Source organism: Poecilia reticulata, chromosome 5 (assembly GCF_904066995.2).
Source record: "Poecilia reticulata chromosome 5, P_reticulata-male-v2, whole genome shotgun sequence".
In the NCBI taxonomy this organism is placed as follows: domain Eukaryota; kingdom Metazoa; phylum Chordata; class Actinopteri; order Cyprinodontiformes; family Poeciliidae; genus Poecilia; species Poecilia reticulata.
Window position 1 is genome coordinate 26084585 of NC_088834.1, and position 21347 is coordinate 26105931.

At 40.4% G+C, this 21347-nt stretch overlaps 1 protein-coding gene and 1 long non-coding RNA gene across 6 annotated transcripts; both read left to right on the top strand.

Moving 5' to 3' along the window:
* The first annotated feature begins 607 nt into the window (after positions 1–607).
* Positions 608–14151, top strand: itih3a.1 (inter-alpha-trypsin inhibitor heavy chain 3a, tandem duplicate 1). Of its 5 annotated transcripts, none has more exons than XM_081607370.1 (23): positions 608–902; positions 3581–3861; positions 4086–4115; positions 4430–4453; positions 6064–6218; positions 6669–6773; positions 6909–7071; positions 7163–7273; positions 7378–7506; positions 7599–7715; positions 8312–8480; positions 8578–8703; positions 9570–9751; positions 9861–10046; positions 10137–10276; positions 10873–11033; positions 11206–11241; positions 11348–11416; positions 11965–12078; positions 12164–12365; positions 12766–12938; positions 13250–13361; positions 13437–14151. In XM_081607370.1, exons 2-23 carry the CDS (start codon positions 3751–3753, stop codon positions 13573–13575), a joined length of 2754 nt encoding a protein of 917 aa, XP_081463496.1. In that variant the 5' UTR covers positions 608–902; positions 3581–3750; the 3' UTR covers positions 13576–14151. The 5 variants fall into 5 exon arrangements, with proteins under 5 accessions (XP_081463496.1, XP_081463495.1, XP_008407818.2 ...); XM_081607369.1 differs by having other exon boundaries at positions 3610–3861; XM_008409596.3 differs by having other exon boundaries at positions 3712–3861.
* Positions 14152–15254: 1103 nt separating this feature from the next.
* LOC108166274 (uncharacterized) lies at positions 15255–20374 on the top strand. The gene is made up of 5 exons (XR_001776581.2): positions 15255–15791; positions 18566–18595; positions 18699–18743; positions 19435–19811; positions 19907–20374. It is a non-coding gene; the product is annotated as an uncharacterized LOC108166274 (long non-coding RNA).
* Positions 20375–21347: the final 973 nt, after the last annotated feature.

The window sequence follows — 21347 nt, forward strand, 5'->3', positions numbered from 1 at the left end:
CTTGAACAACACAACTGAACAGTTTTGATTAAAAGATACAGTTTGTGTTTTTAAACCAATATAAATGCAAAAAATGGATAAAACCAATACTTCTTTTCTTTTGCATGTAGGTGTCCTTTTAGCTGCCAGACTGTGCTGTCAGAAGCTTTATATTCTCTGCACAGTGGAGCAAATAAAGGTTTAAAGCAGGGGTTCCCAAACTACGGCCCGCGGGCCGAATCCGTCCCTCCTCCACATTTGGTCCGGCCCCCTGAACAATACCAGGGGGTCGGACCCTGGTTTTTACGTTTATCCATCCAGATTTTTTTTTATATATTGTATTTTCTAGGGAGCCCCTAAGGGGACATGGAGAAAAAAAAGGGAAAGAAATCCCGACTTATTATCTCGAGATCCCGAGAAACTAAGTCGAGATCCCAACTTATTATCTCGAGATCCCAACTTATTATCTCGAGATCCCAACTTATTATCTCGAGATCCCGACTTTTTTTCTCGAGATCCCGAGAAACTAAGTCGAGATCTCGAGATCCCGACTTATTATCTCGAGATGTAGGGATCTTAAGATAATAAGTCTCTTAAGATAATAAGTCATGATCTTGAGATAATAAGTCCGGATTTCTTTCTTCTTCTTTTTTTTCTCCATGTCCCCTTAGGGGCTCCGTAATTTTCCGGTTTATATGTGGATTTTTCTTCAACCACCAGGGGGCTCTTTAGCAGGAAGTGTGTCCTGTAAACTGCGTGTTTTGTCTTGCATGGAGTATTGCTGCCATCTGTTGGACTTTTAGGGAACTGCTTGACTTTTATGTTATTTAATCAGTATGGTTGTTGGCTAGCTGTAGAGCAGATGAACACACGTGTCTGTTATTAACGCTGCATTCCAGGTCGAGTTCTTCGAAGCAATGCCTGTAAGTAGTATCTTATACTTCAAAACGACCCTTTATGTTAACATATGATAAAAAAGTAACTTGTTTATTGAATTAGTTTTGGAAATACCTGTGGGCGATTTGATTATGTGCTACGTTATTGCTAACTAGCAGGCTGCTAAGATTTCTTAGGTCGTTATGTAGCATTGCAGCTCATAGCATTCTGAGGTAGCCGTTGTATCAGTTGTACTTCTAATGTATGCATCTGAATGTAAAACACTTAGTCTGTAAGCTGCTCTGAGCTCATCCTGAGTTATTTGTGTTTTGACAGTTTCACTCCATTCTATATGGAAATAAAGGAAGAACTAATTAATCCAGACTCGTGTGAAAGGAGTTTGGCTGATGGTTAGTTTTGGTACAAGACACCATAGCGAGACCATTACAAAGTGAATCATTGGAAGTCAAAATTGGAAATAAAAGAAGAAAGCGCCTATTAAAACGGAATTAGGTTTTAATAGGGAATTGAAATTTGAGAATGTTGTTGATCAGTTAAATAGCATTGAGGGGAAATGCTATTTAACCGTTTTTTAAATAATACTGGGATCATTATGAGAATTTGAGGAATAGATATTAGGATCCAGTAGATGGCAGTAGTGCAGCAATAATGGATGCAAGCTGCTGTTGAAATCTAAAGAAGAAGAAAGTGCCCGTTTTCATTTAGCACATGCTAGGACACGAAGGATCAGCACTTTTACTGTTACAGTTACTGTTCGGAAACTACCGTAATCAGTTCAGTTAAATCTAAACTTGGCAACTTTTATTTTGTAATAAATGTGATATTCAATTGACCTGTTATGACTCCAATTTTGACTGTCCGCCCCCCTCTGCTGCTGCTGCATCGCTGTGGAAAACCTGGAGCGGCAGAGATATCTGCGGCTTATATGTGTATGTTTACTGGTTTAAAAAAAACAAAAAACTTTGGAGTTGTGGTTTATAGTCCCGTGCGGCTCATAGTTGGGAAAATACAGACTATAATCCTTCCTGGATTTTTTCTGTGAAGAACCCAGAGAGGGTTATTTGATTGTGCTTTCTGGAAAACAATACCTTTTTACATTTAGGTACTCCTGCAATCGTCACACTTTTTCTGTTACAAACTGACTCCACCCCCCCCACCAGAGAAAGGAAAAGTTATGTGGCCCTCACAGGGAAAAGTTTGGGGACCCCTGGTTTAAAGTATCTTATCGCCTAAGCATGAAGACCAAACCTGTCAAGTCTGCTCTGACTAATAGTGGATTCTGGCTTCCTTTCATAGGTTCTGGTCAGAAAAGAAAGGCTTGTTTGGACTACAGATGTGAATCTTTGGTTGTTATGCACCAAGGATTCTGTGGAGCCATCTGTCTATTAAAGGCAGTTGTTCTTGAATGCCAAAGAGGGCAGATTTGATAAGTTGTGGGGTGAGGAAGAAGCACCTTGATAGTCTCCTCTGGTGTTTATGCGACACCGTAGAGGTCTGTGCTAGAGCAGACTGACCAACCTCGTGATAAGACTACGCAGATATCCTCAAGCAGAAGAGGGGTAACATTCTAAAAATGTACATTACAGGCGTTTGAATCGCAGAAAAAACACGCTACTTAGCAACTCGTCAAGCACTTTCGGATTTAGATAGCAAACCAGTGTGCCAGACACACTTTGACTCCGTAGCATTAGCCAAAAGAGTTGATAATGTCTGTTTGTTGCTTCGAGTGGGCCTATCTGAGGTAATGTTGCTGTAAGTGGGAGTGTTGGGTGAATGGTGAACTGAGCCTGCTCCGGAGCAGAAAGGCCCTTTTTGTTTCAGTGTGTGCCACGCAACACACTGCCAATACGGAGGAAACATTTTCCTGACAGCAACCTCACAATTAGCCTTAGCACTTGAACGTACAGCAGTGACGAGATTCCCGGTGACGAAGGGGAACACAGAAGTGTATTTATTCATTTATTTATTTTTTTCTTTTTAGTTTCATTTTTGCTTCAATCGTAAAACCCATAAAAATTGTAAAATAACACGGCAGCTGTTATTTCTGCCGTGTTATTTGGATGAGTTTCCCCAAATTTACCGCTTAATGAATTTGGGAAACTAGTGTCAACAGAGACACACCGTGCCATGAAACTGACTCACCAGATGAAAAACAGAGCACTTTGCCAGTTCAAATACAGATACAGCTCTCAGAAAATCAGAGTTCCAGCTCGAAAGTCACACAGAGCTTGCTTTGGACCTGTGGCGAGAAAACAGTTTGGTTATGTTTTAAGGTGTGCAAAAAGCACACCGATACTCAAAGTCTTAAGCGGTAATTTGCACAGAGTGATGATTATATTTTCGACTTAAATTGTTTGATGTTTATTTCCAGTGCCGGAAATTGGCAGACATAAAACATGGGGGTGGGACAAAGTACACAGTATTTCAACATAGCACTCACTCACCTTGTTTTTGCAGGCATAACCGAGCTGCAGCACAGACGCCTCACTGTGGCACGGCATGGATGTGTTAATTACATCACACACTTATCTCACACTAAAAGTCAATTGTTAGTGCATGTTTTATTTTTCAGCTACAGCTTACTAGCTAGTTTCATGGATTTATTTTTTTATTTTTTTGCCAAATGTCAGTTTAGGCACAGGTTGGGTTTGAGTGGAAGCATTCAGATATGCACACCTTTTTTTTCTTCTCCTTCTTCTTTCAGCTTTATAAGTACCGCGTTTGTACCTCCAGGTCTCTGAGAACAGATCTTCCTGGTCAACAGTAAAGGGCAGCTCACCCGCCCCTCTGTCCCTCCTACCGGAGCAGAGATGACTTTCTTTTCCCTCCCCTCAGCTCTGAAGCGAGTCAGTGTTTGTTGGGAGTTTGGTCGTCATGTCTGGTCTGTTGGGTGTCCGGCTGCTGCTGTGGGTCTGCGGCTGCCTCTGGCTTGCCAGCCCAACATCTGGAGCGCTGGTCATCTTCGAGGACGATGAGGCTCCGGAGGTAACTCGATACTTTCAGGTGTAGTTGATTGGTGACGTTATATGAATTAGTTTCAACGTCTGCGTTATCTATTATGCGGAATATAAATCTCTCTCTCTCTATATATATATATATATATATATATATATATTTTTTTTTTTTTTTATCTTACAAGCTGAAGTAGCGTATGAATCACCCACATTCTTTTCTCCTCTGATTTTTTTGGCAACACATTTGTGTTACAGGAAATGACAGGAGCTACCAAAATGCTTCAGGTGCTTGGCTGAAACAGTTTTTTTTTTTATGTTGGTGAATATAATGTATTCATTTGACCAAATCGTACTTAAGCATGCAGAATTTCATTTACGTTGGTGGATATAATAATATTAAGTTTCAGTAATTGAATCAACATTGCTATGACTGAATCATACCTACGCATGCAGAACTTAGTTCGTCTGGAGGGGAAATAAGTTGTAATTTATTGCACTAATTAATACAAGAATTTCAGCTGAAAGGTAATTGTTACAATTTTGCAATGTTTAAATCTAAATGTTCTGTCTCGTTTCTCTGTTTGATCTCTTTGTTGCAGAAAAGAAGTACAAACGAGGCAATGGTAAGCTCATTACGTGTTCTGTCAACGACAGGAGACCCTTTAACTTTTCTGCATTTATTCAAGTTGCAACCTCAAACTTTAATGTGTGCCAGCCTTGAAATATCAAGGGATGTTCATGTGTGGGGATGGCCCAGTCAAAGTCCAGACCAAAAGCAAAATTTACTTGAGCTGTTCTGCGAAGAGGAACAGGGAGAACGTGTTTTAGATGCATTAAAAAAAAAAAAGGAAAAGAAAAAAAGTGAAGAAATACAAGATTTGAAGCTGTTTTCGGACCAAAATGAGGGAGTGACTGACCTGGGCTCAGCACAAATGCATGCCACACTATTCAGATTTCATGATGTATACCAAAAGATATCAACAACCTACATCACTTTAGCTTCACTGCACAATTCTGTGCTTCTTTCTTATAGCCTGAAATCCCTTAAATGTTTTACGCTGTTAAATAAAAAATGTGGAAAAAATTAAAAGGAAATTAATATTTTATAAAGAGCCAGTACTTTTTCAATACTTTCCACATTGAAAAAATACTGGCTCTTTTTACATGACTATTTATTTACTATTTATTTAGTAAAAATGTATTTATTTTTACTAAATAAATACATTTAGTAAAAAATAAATACTAAATGTATTTATTTTTTACATTTAGTATGAAAGACAGTTTTCTCTAAAAGCCTTGGTCCCTTTTAAATATCTACTTTAAGCAAATGTAGATATTTATGTAAGATAAAGCAAAAACTAATGCAAATAATTGTATTTTTTGGAAAAAACCCAGTGAGTTGGTCGTCGTCATTATTCTCGGTGAGAAGATGCAGACTCATAACAACACTCCCAGGGTGTAAGAGGTGACGTAATGTCTCCTAAACACCGTTTCCTAGCTGCGATGTGTTTGGCATCTGCATCGTGGAAATTGTATGAAATTTTGCAGCAACCTTCTGTCCAAAATAACCACGTTAAAAGATGAGCTCATGAAGAACAGAGCGTGTCAGAAAGGTGCCGGTTTGTCGTCACTTTGTGTAAAAACGGCATCTGGACGTAAGAGTTTGGTTCAAGTTAGTAATGATTAGTCCTGCTTCCGAAAGCTGCACTTCATGTTGTACTTACCTGGTTCTTGTTCTTGTCCTTAATCCGCACAGAGGATAAAAACTGCGACTGTCGTTTGAAATTAGTTTTTTTTTTTTTGTGTTTACTGTGTTTGTCAACTTAAGATTAGCGAAACCGTTTGCCAAGTTTTGTCTGCACACAAGAGCTCTAACTGGAACTCTTCATTTTAGTCAATACCAAAGTACATTGTACAAGTATTCATTCATTTACCTGAATCTTTCCTCACTCTTTCACCGTTCCCCCCAGACTTCCATGTGATTTATTGGGATTTCTCTGACAGACCAACACACAACAATAGAGAAGAGAAACAGAAAGAATACGTGATTTTTCAGTTATTTTTACTCATAAAAATCTGAAACGTGTGACAAAAGAGTTCACAGACTCTCTTGCACATAGTTTCTCAGGCGAACAAACAAAAGATAATTTATCATTCCAATGTCAACAATATGAATGCTTATATTTAATTTTTGGATAACATGTCTCCCTTGCTCATTGATTCCCGTCCACAGGGGGAAGTGCTCAGCGTGACGGTGGACTGCACCGTGACGAACCGCTTCGCCCACACCGTCATGACCTCGGTGGCCCTGAACAAAGCCAACACGTCAAAGGAAATCTTTTTTGACGTGGAGCTCCCGAAGTCTGCCTTCATCACAAATTTCAGCATGTAAGCTAGATTTCGGTTTCTATTTTATCTCAGACCAAGTTTTTCTGGTCTGGTTTCTAGTCTAAATATCTCAGCAACACTAACTTGCGAGCAATTTCTTGGCAAGCCGTAGGAGCTTGTTTTAATTCCTTAATAGTCAAGAAAAATTTCTTGTTCCATTGAAAGATTATTTCACTTATAACATGGAGAAAATGTCATGTTATGAATGAAATAATCTGTCAGTAGTACAAGGACTTTTTCCATCACCATTAAGGAATTATAGACTTAAAACGAGCTCCAAATTAACAAATTGCTGTAAAGTTACTTGTAAGTTAATTTGTCATATTTCAAGTGCAGTAAGATATTTAGACTAGAAAGATGATGAAAATTACTTGGTAAGGTTTTGTATTTTTGCAGTGAAGCAAAGCAACACATATTTCTTGTGTTGTCTTTTGTGTTTGTGCTACTCAGGGAGATTGAAGGGAAGGTGTACGTCGGAGATGTGAAGGAGAAGGAGAAAGCTAAGAAACAATATGAGAAGGCCGTTTCATCCGGACAGACGGCGGGACTGGTCAAGTAAGTCAACCGAGACACAAACCAGTTTCTTGTAAAACTTACGTTCTTTACAAGCCGCCTGCTGATCTACCTTGGGGAGCAGAAAGAGATACCTGTGCGTGTGTGTGTGCGTTTTTTGTTTTTTTTTTATTGCAGGGCTTCTGGGAGGAAGATGGAGAAGTTTTCTGTGTCGGTCAACATTGCAGCTGAAAGCAACGTGACTTTCATCTTGACCTACGAGGAGCTCCTTCAGAGAAAACTGGGCCAGTATGAGATTCTGATCCGGGTCAAACCCAAAAGTCTGGTCGAGCAGTTCCAGGTGAGTCGCCAGATGATTCATTTTCATTTCCTGCTGCCTCCTTATGATTCGATGAACGTGGTCACCAGCGGCGTCTCTGTATCGGAAACAGATTTCGACCAACATCTATGAGCCTCAGGGCCTGTCTCACGTTGATGCCCACGCCACTTTCCTCTCCAACGAGCTGCTCCCCCTAGTGGAGAAAACAGTCCTAGATAAGAAGGTGCCTCACTCTTCACTTGTCGTTTTGACTCTTTGAATGACTTTCGCTTTTCCTTATTGTTTAACATTCAACACAGATGTCTCACTTGTCTTTTTTCTCGTCAGGCTCACATCTCCTTCTCTCCAACCGTGGAGCAGCAGAGGAAGTGTCCAGGCTGCGACGGGACGCTGATAGATGGCGATTTCATCATCAAGTATGACGTAAACAGACAGGAGAGCGTCGGGGACATTCAGGTGCGCTATGAACTCAAATCACAGAGTCTTGTCGTTTGTTTGGCTTGCGTATATTCGGCCATTTAATGCAAGTTGTGACTGTTTCCGTCTAGATTGTGAACGGCTACTTTGTGCACTTCTTTGCGCCCCCTAACCTGCCCAGGGTGCCAAAGAATGTGGTGTTTGTTATCGACAGGAGCGGGTCGATGAGCGGCACAAAGATGGTGCAGGTGAAAACTCTTCAGACTCTTGGTGCAGCCATTTTATTTGTCAAACAGCTGTGTGCCTCTAATAACGACAACAGAAACTACCTAAATGACCTGATTTAAAGCTCACATACATCAGCTGTTGATGCCGCGTATCGCTCCGTTTAAAGGGGCAGTGTTATATGAAGTCAACTTATTTTTAAGTTGACTTTTTTTTAAGCTTTACATTGTATTGTATCATTATATATATATAAACCACATACCTGGAGTGCTACTTTGATTCTTTCATGCATGTTTAAGAAATCTTTTGATTTCCCTTTTGAAGGTCATAAATCACAAGGGGTATGTAAATTTTTGATCAGAGTCATTTGGATAGTTTCTGGTGTCATTATTGATTTGAAAAGACTAAACGCGGTCGCTTCACCAAACTACTGACCACATGAGAAAGAATGTTTGTGGTTTTTTTTAATCATACATCTTCTCTGAAAAATGTCCAAGTAAAAAAAAAAAAAAAAAAAAAACTTCTGTCAGGCTATGTAAATTTATGACCATGACTGTGATCGTGAAAGCTGTTGCGTCAGTGCTGGCAGGGGTACGTTTTGATCCCAGAACTTTTGCAGACCCGAGATGCACTGGTGGCCATTTTGGAGGACCTCCATGAAGAGGACCACTTCGCGCTCATCCAGTTTGACTCCGCCATTCTGTCTTGGAAGGAGTCTCTCACCAAAGCGACCAAAGAAAACGTGGCTGAAGCAAAGAACTACGCCAGGTCAATCCGAGACAATGGAGGTCAAGACAACAAAAAGTTTAATGTGTCACACTTCCTGCATTTAATTACAGAGTTAAAACAATTGACAGTTTGCCTATTTTGTTTTATTTTGCCAAGCTACTGATATAAACCAGGCAGTGCTGGATGGAGTAAAAATGCTGAACAGAGACAGACAGGAGAACCGGCTCCCTGAGAGAAGCATCGACATGATCATCTTACTGACTGATGGAATGCCAAACTCTGGTAAGTGTTTTCATACAGCGGCTTCCAAAAGTGTTCATATCTCTTAAACCTTTTTCACAAATTTGCATTGTATAACCTGATTTGGCTTGAAATTTTAAGCGATAGACTGAGATTTTATGCATAAAATAAAAGGAAATAACAGTTTTTTTTTTTAATGTATCTTTACAAATAAATACAAACATATATTGATTTTACACAGAGTCGAGGAGAACATGACACTGTGTGCCTTTGTATGAGCTGAGCATGATTCTCTAGAGGTGGGTAATTTTTTCCAGGGGAGCCCCGGGCCCCTCTCGGCCCCCTCTTTTGGTCGCCTGTGTCCCAGCAGAGCTGGAAGTCTTTTTGGATGCGTTTCGATAACCTTCACATATCTAGAAACTAAAACGTTCTCAATTCCTTGTAAAATATCAACAACCCAGTCGGAACAGTTGTGGACTGTCAATGTGTGGCAGTTTTCAAGTCATGCTACACCTACTTTGACTGGGCCGTTTCAACACACAAATGTGCTTTGTTTTAAACCACTTGATTATAACTCTTTTAATTTAACTCCGTCTAAATCAGCATCAATGTTGACCAACTTCACTCTACCTGCTTTGTAGCTCCTGTTTATATATTTTATCTATCTTCTTTTAATGTTTTACATTGAATATACATCTTTATATCTGGAGTGTTTTAATTGTGTGTGAAGTAATCTAGGTTGCCTATTGTAAGTCGTTGAGTTGCTCTAACACATAAAATCCCAGTAAACCACAAAGAAGCTTGTGGTTGTAATACGTCTTAAAGGGCTTCAAACACTTTTACTAGGCATCATATTGTGAGATGGTACTTTGTATTTATCATAAAATTTTTTGCGTGTGCATCCGAAGGCGTGTCTGACATCCCAAAGATCCAGGAGAACGTGCGTTCTGCCATCGGGGGAAACATGTCTCTGTTCTGTCTTGGATTCGGAAACGACGTGGACTACAACTTCCTTGATGTGATGAGCAAAGAGAACAAAGGACTGGCTCGCAGGGTCTTTGAAGCTTCGGACGCAACTCTGCAGCTCCAGGTGAAGCGTTTGAGCGCTTTGAGTTCTGCGTGGCTGAAACGAATCTGACGTTTTTGGGGTGCGATGCAAAAATGGAATCAACTACAATCTCTCCTGAAATCTTTTGCAGGATTTCTATGAAGAAGTGGCCAGCCCGCTGCTGTTGGAGGTGGACCTGGTATATCCAGACAATGCAGTCGACTACGTGACCACCTCTCACTTCCCTCAGTTGTTCAACGGCTCGGAGATTGTGGTGGCGGGTCGGTTGACAGACAACGACCTGGACAACTTTCTGGTGGAAGTCCTTGGCCAGGGCGTAAGAAATAAAGACTACAAAACAAAATGTCAAAGGGTTTCGACGGGTCTTCGTCTGTCCCATTTAGAGTAACTTTTCTTTCCTCTGTAGTTTGAAGATGACTACAAAGTGCAAGGTCAGGCCAGTGTTGTTGACTGGAACGTGATGTACCCGGATGAGACTTACATCTTTGGAGATTTCACCGAGCGTCTGTGGGCTTACCTCACCATCCAACAGCTCCTGGAGAAAAGGTCTGTTGCAACCTCTGGTATAAAATGCGATTGGAAACAAGGAAATGAAGTACCGAACGCATCAATTTGAGCCCGATTGGTGTAAAATCTGCTCCGAATGTTAGTAGCAACCCCAACGAGTCCAGATTCACAAGGAAACTCTTCCAATTAAATTGAGCGCATTACGAGGGAAACCAGACATTTTCATGTGCTGGTTAAAAAGAGCTTTTTTTCCACACCATCCAAGTCATTTTTTTATCAATGCTACTTCAATTTCTAAAGCAGCAGAGTAAGGAGGATTCATTATAACTTTCTCCAAAACATTGAGATGACTAAAATTACCTTCCAACAAGGGAGGAATGCCCAGATGATGATGTCTGGCTTTTGATCAGTTTTTTCACAACATTTGAGTGACATGATGCCACACCACCAAGAACTGGGGGTGTTTGAGGTGTTTCAAGTCAAAAGAAATCAGGAAGAGAAGAGAATCTGGTTCAATCTCGGCTAAAAATTCCCACAAGTGTAAATGCAAATCCTCAGCCGGCACTCCATCGAGGAAGGAGATGGGTTCTGTGTCCCCAGAGATGAATGTAGTTTTTTTTCTCTTCTCATCACAGTAAGATTGGTGCAGCGGATGAAAAGGCCAACGCCACAGCCAAGGCCCTGGAAATGTCTCTGCAGTACAGCTTTGTCACTCCTCTCACCTCCATGGTGGTGACCAAACCTGAAACAGAAGACGGCACAGACAGCCCTCTCATCGCGGACAAACTGACTGAGGGTAAAAAAAAAAAGTTTTCCTTCCCTCCAATTTATCCGGTCAAGCTTTTGGCGTAGAACGAAGCATACGTATTTGAAAGGATGTTGATAATAATACACATCATTAACATCTTTAACCGGATTATTTTGGTACAAAATGTGTCAAGTTGCCTGTTGTTGGTCTTTTTTCACAGAGCAAAGACAGCAAGCAGAAAGACTGAGACCCATGGGTGAGAAGATCCTTTTCTAAGATAAAAGATAAAAAATAAAAAAAATACTGAGTTTTGGTAATTTATTAATTTTTAAATTTTATTTTACTTGTATTTCAACGTAAAGCATACTCAGGAGTTGCATCGCATTTCATCCCTGTCCCAGCACAGTATCTACCTTCTCCAGTGTATTTAGGTAAGTACATTTCATCCCTGAAGACGTTAAAGAAGGATGAAGACGGTTGTATTGCTTAAGAAGGTTTGTCCAAATGTTGATTTGTAGCAATTTCTTAGATTTCATGTTTGATATATTTGTTTTCTTACCCACAGAGAAATTCAGGCAACACTTTATTTGAAGGAGCATAAAACTGACATGACACTGTCATAAACATGACATAATACATGTTATGAACATGAAGGAGTCTGTATGAATCCTTATGACTGTTGTCATGAAATACCATTTGGTAAATAATGACACATTCAATGCAAATTTTACTCTTTTAATTGACTTTTAATGTAACTTAATACTAAGCGACATTTTTTAATGCAAACTTTCATTAAAAGTAGCAGATGTTTGTTTTGATCTTGGTCTTTTCTCCTATCGTCTGTTAGCTTTAGCTGCTAGGATAAGCTAATTCGGTTTTGTAATAATTGGAGATATTAACGACAGAACCAAGCTTAAAAAAATCCCAAGCTCACTCCTTTTCTCTATTTTAATTGATCCTGCCACTGTCTGTGCTGCAGTGGATGGAGATCCCCACTTTATTATAGAGCTTCCTGGGAGAAACGACTCTCTGTGCTTCAACATCAACAACGTACCGGGAACCATTTTCAATCTGGTCCGGGATCCAGAAGCAGGTCTGCAAACCAGTTTCAAACAGCCCGCCCTCCAAAGTTTGACCTTTCCATCCTTTCTGCACTGATTCCCATAATCTCTCCTCAGGTGTTTTTGTCAACGGTCAGATCATAGGAGACAAGAAGATTCCTCCAGATGGGAAAATTAACACTTATTTTTGGCGTTTCGGCATCGTCCACCTGACTTTGGGCGTCAGCCTGCAGGTGACCACTCAGTACATCTCAGTTTCGCAGGACGGTCAAGACGCCAAGCTGCTGTGGACGGATACAGCCTCTCTCAAAGGACCCAAGTGAGTTGAAGCAGTTTACTGTTTTAGCGCCAGGAACTCGGAGTACGCTGAGCTCCTTGAACTGCTGACTTTATAGCAACTTGTGCCTGGTTTAGTTCCATGTTTAAAAAAAAAAAACTATAGTTTGACGTTAGTTTGATCAGCTCCACCAAATCCTGTTTTTCGTCACCCATGTCTGTTTCCTCCCATGAGACTAGCGTTGAAGTAGGTCCAGTTGGGTTAATCCAAGCAAAAACGGGCATGTCAAATCTTTTTCAACCTGTTTCTGCTGTAAAAAAAACCCAAACATTTGTTTTTTTTTGTTTCCCATCAAAAGGAAAACCGTTGTGCTAAAGGAAAACTTTGAAAGCGTTCTTCAGATTATGTCAATTGTGACCGTCTTTGTTATGTTGTTTTTCAGCGTGGATGTTGTGGTCACTAAAGACGGCAGCCTGACTGTAACACTAAAGGGCTCCGTTAAGTTTGTGATCCTGCTCCACAAAGTGTGGAAGAAGCACCCCTACCACCGGGACTACCTGGGTTTCTACACCCTGGACACCCACCTTCTGTCCCCTTCTGTTCATGGCTTGCTAGGTACGGCATGATGGATACAGCTCTGGAAAAAAATTAAGAGACCACTTAAACTGATCAGTTTCTCCAATTTAATTTTTTATAGGTATATTTTTGAGTAAAATGAACATCGTTCTTTTATTCTATGAACTACTGACATGTTTCTGAAATTTCAAGCAAAAGTTTAGTGTTTATTTGCAGAAAATGAAATGGTCAAAATAACAAAAAAGATTCTGACAAGATTAGAACCTGGAAATATCGACCAGATTTAAATTTACTTACCTTGTGTTGTTTGAAAAATAAATATGCTTGCTTTGCTTTAACCCGTTTTTCAGGTCAGTTTTACCACGGGATTGAGTACGAGGTGACAGATTTACGTCCCGGGGAATCCCCAGAGAAACCAGACGCCACCATGTTTGCAAAAGGACACCAGCTCAACGTGACCAGGTAAGTGAAGAGAGCAGAGCTGGTTGTCGTAAACGTCTGAATGCGATGCCAGCCTGTCTTTTTGGATCCACACAGAGGCTGGCAGAGAGACTTCAGAAGAGACGTGAAGAACGGCAAGAATGTTCCCTGCTGGTTCATCCACAACAACGGATCGGGCCTCATCGACGGAGCGGCGGCAGACTACGTTGTGTCGAGCCTTTTCACTGCCGTCTGAAAACGAGCAGCGTGTTCATGTGCGCTACTAAATGCGATCAAAATCAAGTTTATTAAAACAATGAGGAAATTCGGCTTGACACTCTTGCAGAAAACAGAACTGTCTTTTTTTTTTTTTTATATTGTGGCAAATTTCCAGGATTAAGAACTTTTTTTAAAAAACACTGCTTGGTTAAAAATGAACCAGTTTTCCTCTATTAACCCCATTTTACGTCTACATGTTGCCATATCATCATCGCCTACAAACGGAAACAAAGCATGTCACACCCGTGTCTTTAATCGTGGCGTATTGGTTTGTTTCTGGCTTTCCTGATGACTTGCGGAGACAAATAATCACACAGATTCTCAGATCTCACATATAATTTAATTGTGTCGTTTTACATTTTCTAGAGAATTTATACAACTACACCACATTTCCATTTTCTGTGGTTTGATCCTCACATCTGGCGTTTAATGAAAGATTATGACCCTCGATTAAACCAAAATAACTGATCGCATTATGACGAGGGCGGGATGAAAGGATGACATGTTCTGTTTAAAATAAATCATTTCACTACAATAAAACACATTCTTATTGTTTTGTTGTTATTTGGTTCATTTAGACAAGTAATGCGGATTGCATGCTCCACGACAAAAAAAAAAAAATGGTGAGAAAGATTTGTTTTATGGAGACTTCTTCTAGGTTCCTAATTGAACTGTGTAGGTTAGAAACAAAACCAGACTTTATGTATGAAGATGAATAAATAAAATTAAAATCTTATTTGTAGTTGTAAATATTTTTAGGCTGTCACCTTTGCTATGTTATTCTTGTCTGCCATAGCAAGGTAGGTGTTGGTGATATTTACGACAGCCAAGATTTATTTAGCTTGATGAAAAGTTGGCAACACTGAGTATGAAACAACCTAAACGGCAAAAGTACAGAATGGTACCAAGAAACGAGAAGTGTCCTTGGATTACATGTCAGTAATCTAACAAAACGTGTCATAATTTTTGATTTTCAACTCCTGTTCCAAAAGCACAAAACTTCTTGTTGCTCTTTTTGTGTGTGTGTTTGTGTGTGAGAAGTGATTATCGACATTGGGGGAAATTCTCTGTTTTAATGTAGGGGTCAAAGTTCTTACAAATGCTCTCAAGCTGGATCAATATATTGTTGCTCTTTGATTTAGAAGAAAATCCTGTTTCAGTCATTTCTCGTGTTTGTTTCAGCTTTTATAAACGGATCAAAACCTGCCAGAGGTCCAATACCCAGCATAATGAACTGGCGTTGCTCATTATGCGACACAATACAACACCAGCTCATAATTAGATCATATTAAAAGATCACGGCCTGATATTTTAATACTCGTATTGTCCTGCGGGGCTGCACAGTGGCGCAGTTGGTAGGTTCTGGGTTCGATTCCCGGCCCCGGTCTTTCTGCATGGAGTTTGCTTGTTCTCCCTGTGCTGTGCATGCGTGGGTTTTCTCCGGGTACTCCGGTTTCCTCCCACAGTCCAAAAACATTGATTGGACTTTCTAAATTGTCCCTAGATGTGAGTGTGTGTGTGTGCATGGTTGTGTGTCCTGTCCGTCTCTGTGTTGCCCTGCGACAGACTGGCGACCTGTCCAGGGTGACCCCGCCTCTCGCCCGGAACATTAGCTGGAGATGGGCACCAGCGACCCTCCTGACCCCACTAAAGGACAAGGGTGTAAATAAAATGGATGGATGGTATTGTCCTGCAGCAGAATGTTTGTAACACTCTACTGCAGGGCAAACTGCAACCACAATGCCAAAAAAAAGTTACATTGAAAAACTGCTGTCTTCATTCAAACTGCAGCATGAATAGTCTTCATTCACGGAGCAAAAACATGACTTGAACACGAACCTTCTTGTTTGGACAGGATGAGCGTCCCCAGTATTCATCCCTAATCCCTGCAGACATACCATGTTCATGAAAACACACACACACACTCTTTGTTCAACAGGTGGAGGCTCCCTCTCTTTTCCTTCTTTTTTTTTAATGCACAAAGTGGGCGGAGTGATTTTTACAGGAAGACTTGATCCCACATGCTTCGAATTCCCTGCACATTTGTTTTCAGCTGGGCTGCTGTGGAGGCCCTCTTGCCTCCAGCTTCTTTCCAGGAAGCTGCTGCTGCTGATGTGGATTTGCGTCTGTATCGGTCCTCCGGTTCAGGTCCAGGGAGGTCTGATTGTTTCCAGGAGAGATGGCCTGAAACGGGTATTTACTCTGAACAACTTAGAGCTGAGCCAAAAGCGAAGCTCTCGATTTACCGGTCGATCTACGTTCCCACCCTCATCTATGGTCATGAGCTTTGGGTCATGACCGAAAGAACGAGATCACGGGTACAAGCGGCCGAAATGGGTTTCCTCCGCAGGGTGGCTGGGCTCTCCCTTAGAGATAGGGTGAGAAGCTCGGTCATCCGGGAGGGACTCAGAGTAGAGCCGCTGCTCCTCCACGTCGAGAGGAGCCAGTTGAGGTGGCTCGGGCATCTGGTAAGGATGCCTCCTGGACGCCTCCCTGGTGAGGTGTTCCGGGCACGTCCCACCGGGAGGAGGCCTCGGGGAAGACCCAGGACACGCTGGAGGGATTACGTCTCTCGGCTGGCCTGGGAACGCCTTTGGATTCCACCGGAGGAGCTGGAAGAAGTGGCTGGGGAGAGGGAAGTCTGGGCCTCCCTTCTGAAGCTGCTGCCCCCGCGACCCGACCCCGGATAAGCGGAAGAAAATGGATGGATTGATGGATGAACTTATGAAGCAATTTGTATTTGGTTTTATTCGCTTTAGAAGTAAAGCTTCTTCTATATATATATATGTATATATATATATGAAAATCTCATTTTTGGGCATGCAGGCACTGATATGAACTGAACTGTGCTGCTTGAGGACAGTTTATATTGCCGCCTTCTGTTAAGGTGGTAATCGCGTTGGCACTGCATGTGTTGCACCTCTGCAGATTCACATTGTTCTACCAACCTAAAGAATGCTCACTTTCAAACCAAACCAAGCAATTCACTTTAACCCAATTACTAACTTGCATTCGCTTTCTTTTCTTGCCAGAGCTGTAAAATCGTGATTATAGAGTGTAACGAAATGTGTGAATTCCTTTGGGAAAATATGCACACTAGCATGGTGAAAATTTTCTGTAGTTCATCAATAATATGAAAGAGCATTTAAGAAGAAAAAAAAGTTTTTTAGTACCCAAAGAATGGAGTCTACACGTACAGTGGGCATGTAATTGATGTCGATTGTGTTTGAAACTCCCCGCCTCATTTTACTAGCATTGATTACATGCTATGTGTTTATACAGGCCTTTTCCCATCTGAGTCCTTGTTTACTCCTTTCAATGTTCTCACCTCAAGCACCTCTTCTAAAATCCCTCTCTTTCTTTTAACTTCCTCAGTGCCCAGAGTCTGAGTCACCATCTCAGATTTGGAAGAAAAAAACCCCGTCTACGATCACAGCCAGTCTATAATGTGGACTGTCCTTTCATGCAAGTTTGACTTTTGCAAACAGCATTCTTGTGCGTCTTCTATACTAAGCTCTTTGTCTGATCCTGGAACCAAACATAGGCTCATAGACACGCACATGTGCAGTATCCTCTCTACGCTGGAGTTGCTCACTGCACAAGAAACATAAAAACAGGAAACGCCTCGTCGTGTGTCAGCAGCAAACTAGGGGTGCCGACTACTCATCAACAGCACAACAGAAAACTTGTTCAAAGCTTAACAAATTAGGTTGCATATTCTATCAGGTCCACTTCTCACAGTCAGCTCCTTTCTCTCTGCGACGCTACAACTGGTTCGCCACAGTGGAGCTTAATACAAATGCTCAGGCTAGTTGGCACTGCCACCCGCTAAGCAGTAAGTTGTTTTTCCACCATTAGCACATTTAGTTACACATACGTAAGCCTGATTGAGAGCTCTAAGACCTTCCTTCTGCCTCTGATTGGTTGTCGGAGTAATATCCATTTCTAACGATTTGATTTCCGGACAGCAGAGAAAACATTCCACAGCAACATGTCCATCCTGTATGACATCGTCTGCTGTTGGCAAGCACTGCTAATCGACCTTATTTGCTTTTGCAGATTCTCTTTAAATCTCTGTCTGGATGGTTAGCAAGCCGAGCAGAGAGATGTTGGAGTAGGGGATAATTTGACTCATCACCAAAAAGAATTCGCACAATCGTTTAAAAAAAGGTTTGATCTGGTATCATCTGGATATCCCCAATCACTTTCAGCTACCGATTCCATTGTAGAGAGTCTGAAAACTTGCTGCGCCACCTGCTGTAAATATCTGGGAAATGTTCATGTTTAATGCCAAACAGTGGGACATTTTTGGTTCACCGTGTTTTACCATTACTGACCCACTGCCAAACCGGTCATGCTGAAGGATGTTGCAGGCAGCAGACCGCTCTCCACGGCGTCTCCAGACTGAACCTGCTTTCATCTGTGAAGAGCACAAGGCGCCAGTGGCGAATTTGCCAATCCTGGTGTTCTCTGGCAAATGCCAAGCGTCCTGCACGGTGTTGGGCTGTGAGCACAACCCCCATCTGTGGACGTCGGGCCCTCATACCATCCTCATGGAGTCGGTTTCTAACCGTTTGTGCAGACACATGCACATTTGTGGCCTGCTGGAGGTCATTTTGCAGGGCTCTGGCAGTGCTCCTCCTGTTTTTTTCTCAATCAGATCTCAATTTGATTTAGAGAAATCCGATCTGACAAAATTGATGAGATTTTTGTAACATTATCGGTTCATTTCCGTTAATATTTCTCATCTAAGAAAAGGTTTTAAGAGAAAAAAATATTATTTCTAACACAGTGTATTAATTAAATGTTACAAACATGGATTTCTGTAAACTGAATAATAAACACTGATGGCAAGTACATGTTAATTGAACATTACGTCTTCATAGTGTAAAAGTTTTTTTTTTTTTGTACTTTTTTTATGATGCCAAAATAATTGGATGTTTTCTGAATGTTTCCTTGTGTTTCAGACCAGCGTCAACAGGCGGAAAGAAGTCGAGGTAAACTTCCCGTTCACATTTTGACGGATGTAATGGTATGAAATGTTCATTTTGTAATACTTATTTTTATGTAAAATGACGTGCGCTTTAACCTACGTCTCAGGCCCTACTGCTGCCAGTCGTGCCAGAGCTCGAGGTGTGGGGGACGGTAAGCTTTATTGTGGTACTGCTTAATGTGTGTGCTCAAGTTTAATATTTTTGCAATCTGATTTACTTATTTTGTTTTTCAGATAATCTAAAAATGACCTGAAAGCTATTTTCCTATGAAGCTACTAGTGCAATATTGTATTAGATACGCTAGTAAATGGGGATATTTATCCCTTCTTATACAGTTAAAACCGGATGTTTATGCTGAATAAAAATTCACATTACCTACTTTTTTTTCTGTGTGACATTCAATCAAAACAAACGTTTTGTATTTTTATTGGTGAATTTACGACATTTGAAATAAATGGAGGCGCATGAATGTATTTTTCGGCTCAAACACATGCAGCAACGTGCTGTTCAGAGACGGGTTCTGGTTTTCAGGAATATCAAATTAACCCCCAGGACAAAACCACAACACCATAGGACGATTCTAGAAATTATTTTGTTAATTCTAACTAAGGAAATAATTAAAAAAAAAAGTATACATTATATATATGGTCTTTAACACATTAGTGCTGTTTCTGCAGTGGACGGAGATCCTTATTTCATAATTGAGCTGCCAGACAGAGAGGACACTCTGTGCTTTAACATAAACGACAGTCCGGGAACCGTTTACAATCTAGTCAGAGACCAGAAATCAGGTCGGCACTGTGCATTCTTCTAAACCACATGTTTTTTTCTTTCTCTTCCAGTTTGGACATTAGACTGACTAACAGCTGCAGTCTGACTGTATCGCTGCGGCACACAGTTAAATTTAGGATCATCAGACACACAAAGATTTGGAAGAAATACCACGACCAACAAGACTATCTGGGTTTATAAACCCTGGACAGTCACCACTTATCCTCCTCAGTTCATGGACTTCTTGGTTAACTAACTACATTAAGACTTTATATTGTGGTGCAGTAATACTGTACTTGTTGAATCTTTCAATAAGCCTTTAATCACACTCGACAAATCAGTTCTACCATAGATACCAGTTTGAGGTGACAGATTTGCATCCAGGAGAAGTGGAGGGAAAGTCAAATGCGATAAGGTACATAAAAGGCCAAACCATCAATGTGACCAGGTAAATGTTTTTCTTTTTGTAAAACGGGACTTTGAAAAAAAAAATGGACTAAAGAATTCTTTTTTTTATTTTTCTTAATTTTCAATAATCTGAAGGCACTGGGAGAAAGATTTCAGCAGGGATGTGAAAACGGGAAAGAACGTCCTCTGCTGGTTCGTGAACGATAATGGACAGGGCCTCATCGACGGATCAGCGTCAGACTACACTGTGCCTCACCTTTTCACTTTTTAAATCTTAGAAACTCACCATATCTGCAACATGTAACATCATTGGTCTAAGGTGGTAAAATACTGTGGATTTTGAATTTTCAGTTGTAAATCATTATGCAATTAAAACTCCTTTGTAAGCTGTGCTGAAGGAAGGTGCTGCAGATCGCTGCAACATAAGTCATGCACTATTGTCTAATGCTAATGTTTACTGATTTTTTTGTTTAGAAGTGTTTTGTGCCTGATTTAAACTTTTTGCTCATGAGACATTCAGTGGTAGTCATCTTTAGAAAGAAACTAACTATTGGCTTTGTGCAGTGTTTTCTACCTCTTTGGTAAAACCATAAGCTTCATATAGTTCACAGGGACTCTGTCGTTATTATTCCCTTTCTATAAACAGATAAAAGTCTTCAAAGTGTGGAATTAATTTGGATTTAATCTATTTTACAATGATTCTTCAAAATAGATTTTTTGTGTGCAACTGCTTTCAGAAATCAATTGTTAACCAATAGAGTGAACTTGTGGGGAATATATACATGAAGGCAAGCTTCTTTACTAAAACTATTTCTTATCTACTTAAATGAATAATGGTTTATAAACCCATTTTTGCCATTTCTACTGTATTTTTTTAACTTAAATTAACAAATACTTAAATATTGTGTCTCCATACAGTGCTGCTGTTGTCTCAACCATTTGACAATCAAAGCCGAAAGTGAGTTGCGTATATGTTCCACTAGGGGCAGAAGTGAGGCAAAACTAACACATGGCCACATTTATTTAAAGACAACTGCGGATGTTGAGTGTATGACGTTTATAAGCTTGTTTTTGTTTTAATAAGAAAAAACCGACGAAACCCGAGTGCTATATCTAAATATTTTAGCAAAGTCCTTAAATTAAAGTTGGACTAAATGTTAAACTAGCTTTTGTAAGCGCTAACTCTTTTGCAACCTTATAGTATTGAAGACCGAACCGTTTCTTAAAGACACTTCTGCGGAAAAGTAAGTTAATGTCACTCAAAATATTCGTATTGTATTATTATTAGGATATTTCTGTTTGTAACCTTTTATTAAATCGTAATGCGAGGAAAGTGATTTGTTTAACAGGTAGCCATTTTCTGACACACCCGCTGCTAATTGAACAGGAAGAACAGTGAGGTATGTGTTATGTTTTTTTCAGTGGTTTAATAAATACGTCGCTACAAGGAGCAATGTACCTTTCAAGGAGGTAAAATACAAGATTATTAATATGAACAATATTTAGAGACGAGCTTGAATTATCTTATTTAAATAATTCAAAAAGTAACCTAAAGTTACATTCAATACACAGTGTG

Bases quoted from the DNA above. Each gene is read 5' to 3' on its own strand.
- itih3a.1 (XM_081607370.1), top strand. From the start codon at position 3,751: ATGTCTGGTCTGTTGGGTGTCCGGCTGCTGCTGTGGGTCTGCGGCTGC. The intron at 8,481-8,577 runs GTCAAGACAACA...TATTTTGCCAAG, and splicing joins GTCAATCCGAGACAATGGAG to CTACTGATATAAACCAGGCA. The intron at 8,704-9,569 runs GTAAGTGTTTTC...GTGCATCCGAAG, and splicing joins TGATGGAATGCCAAACTCTG to GCGTGTCTGACATCCCAAAG.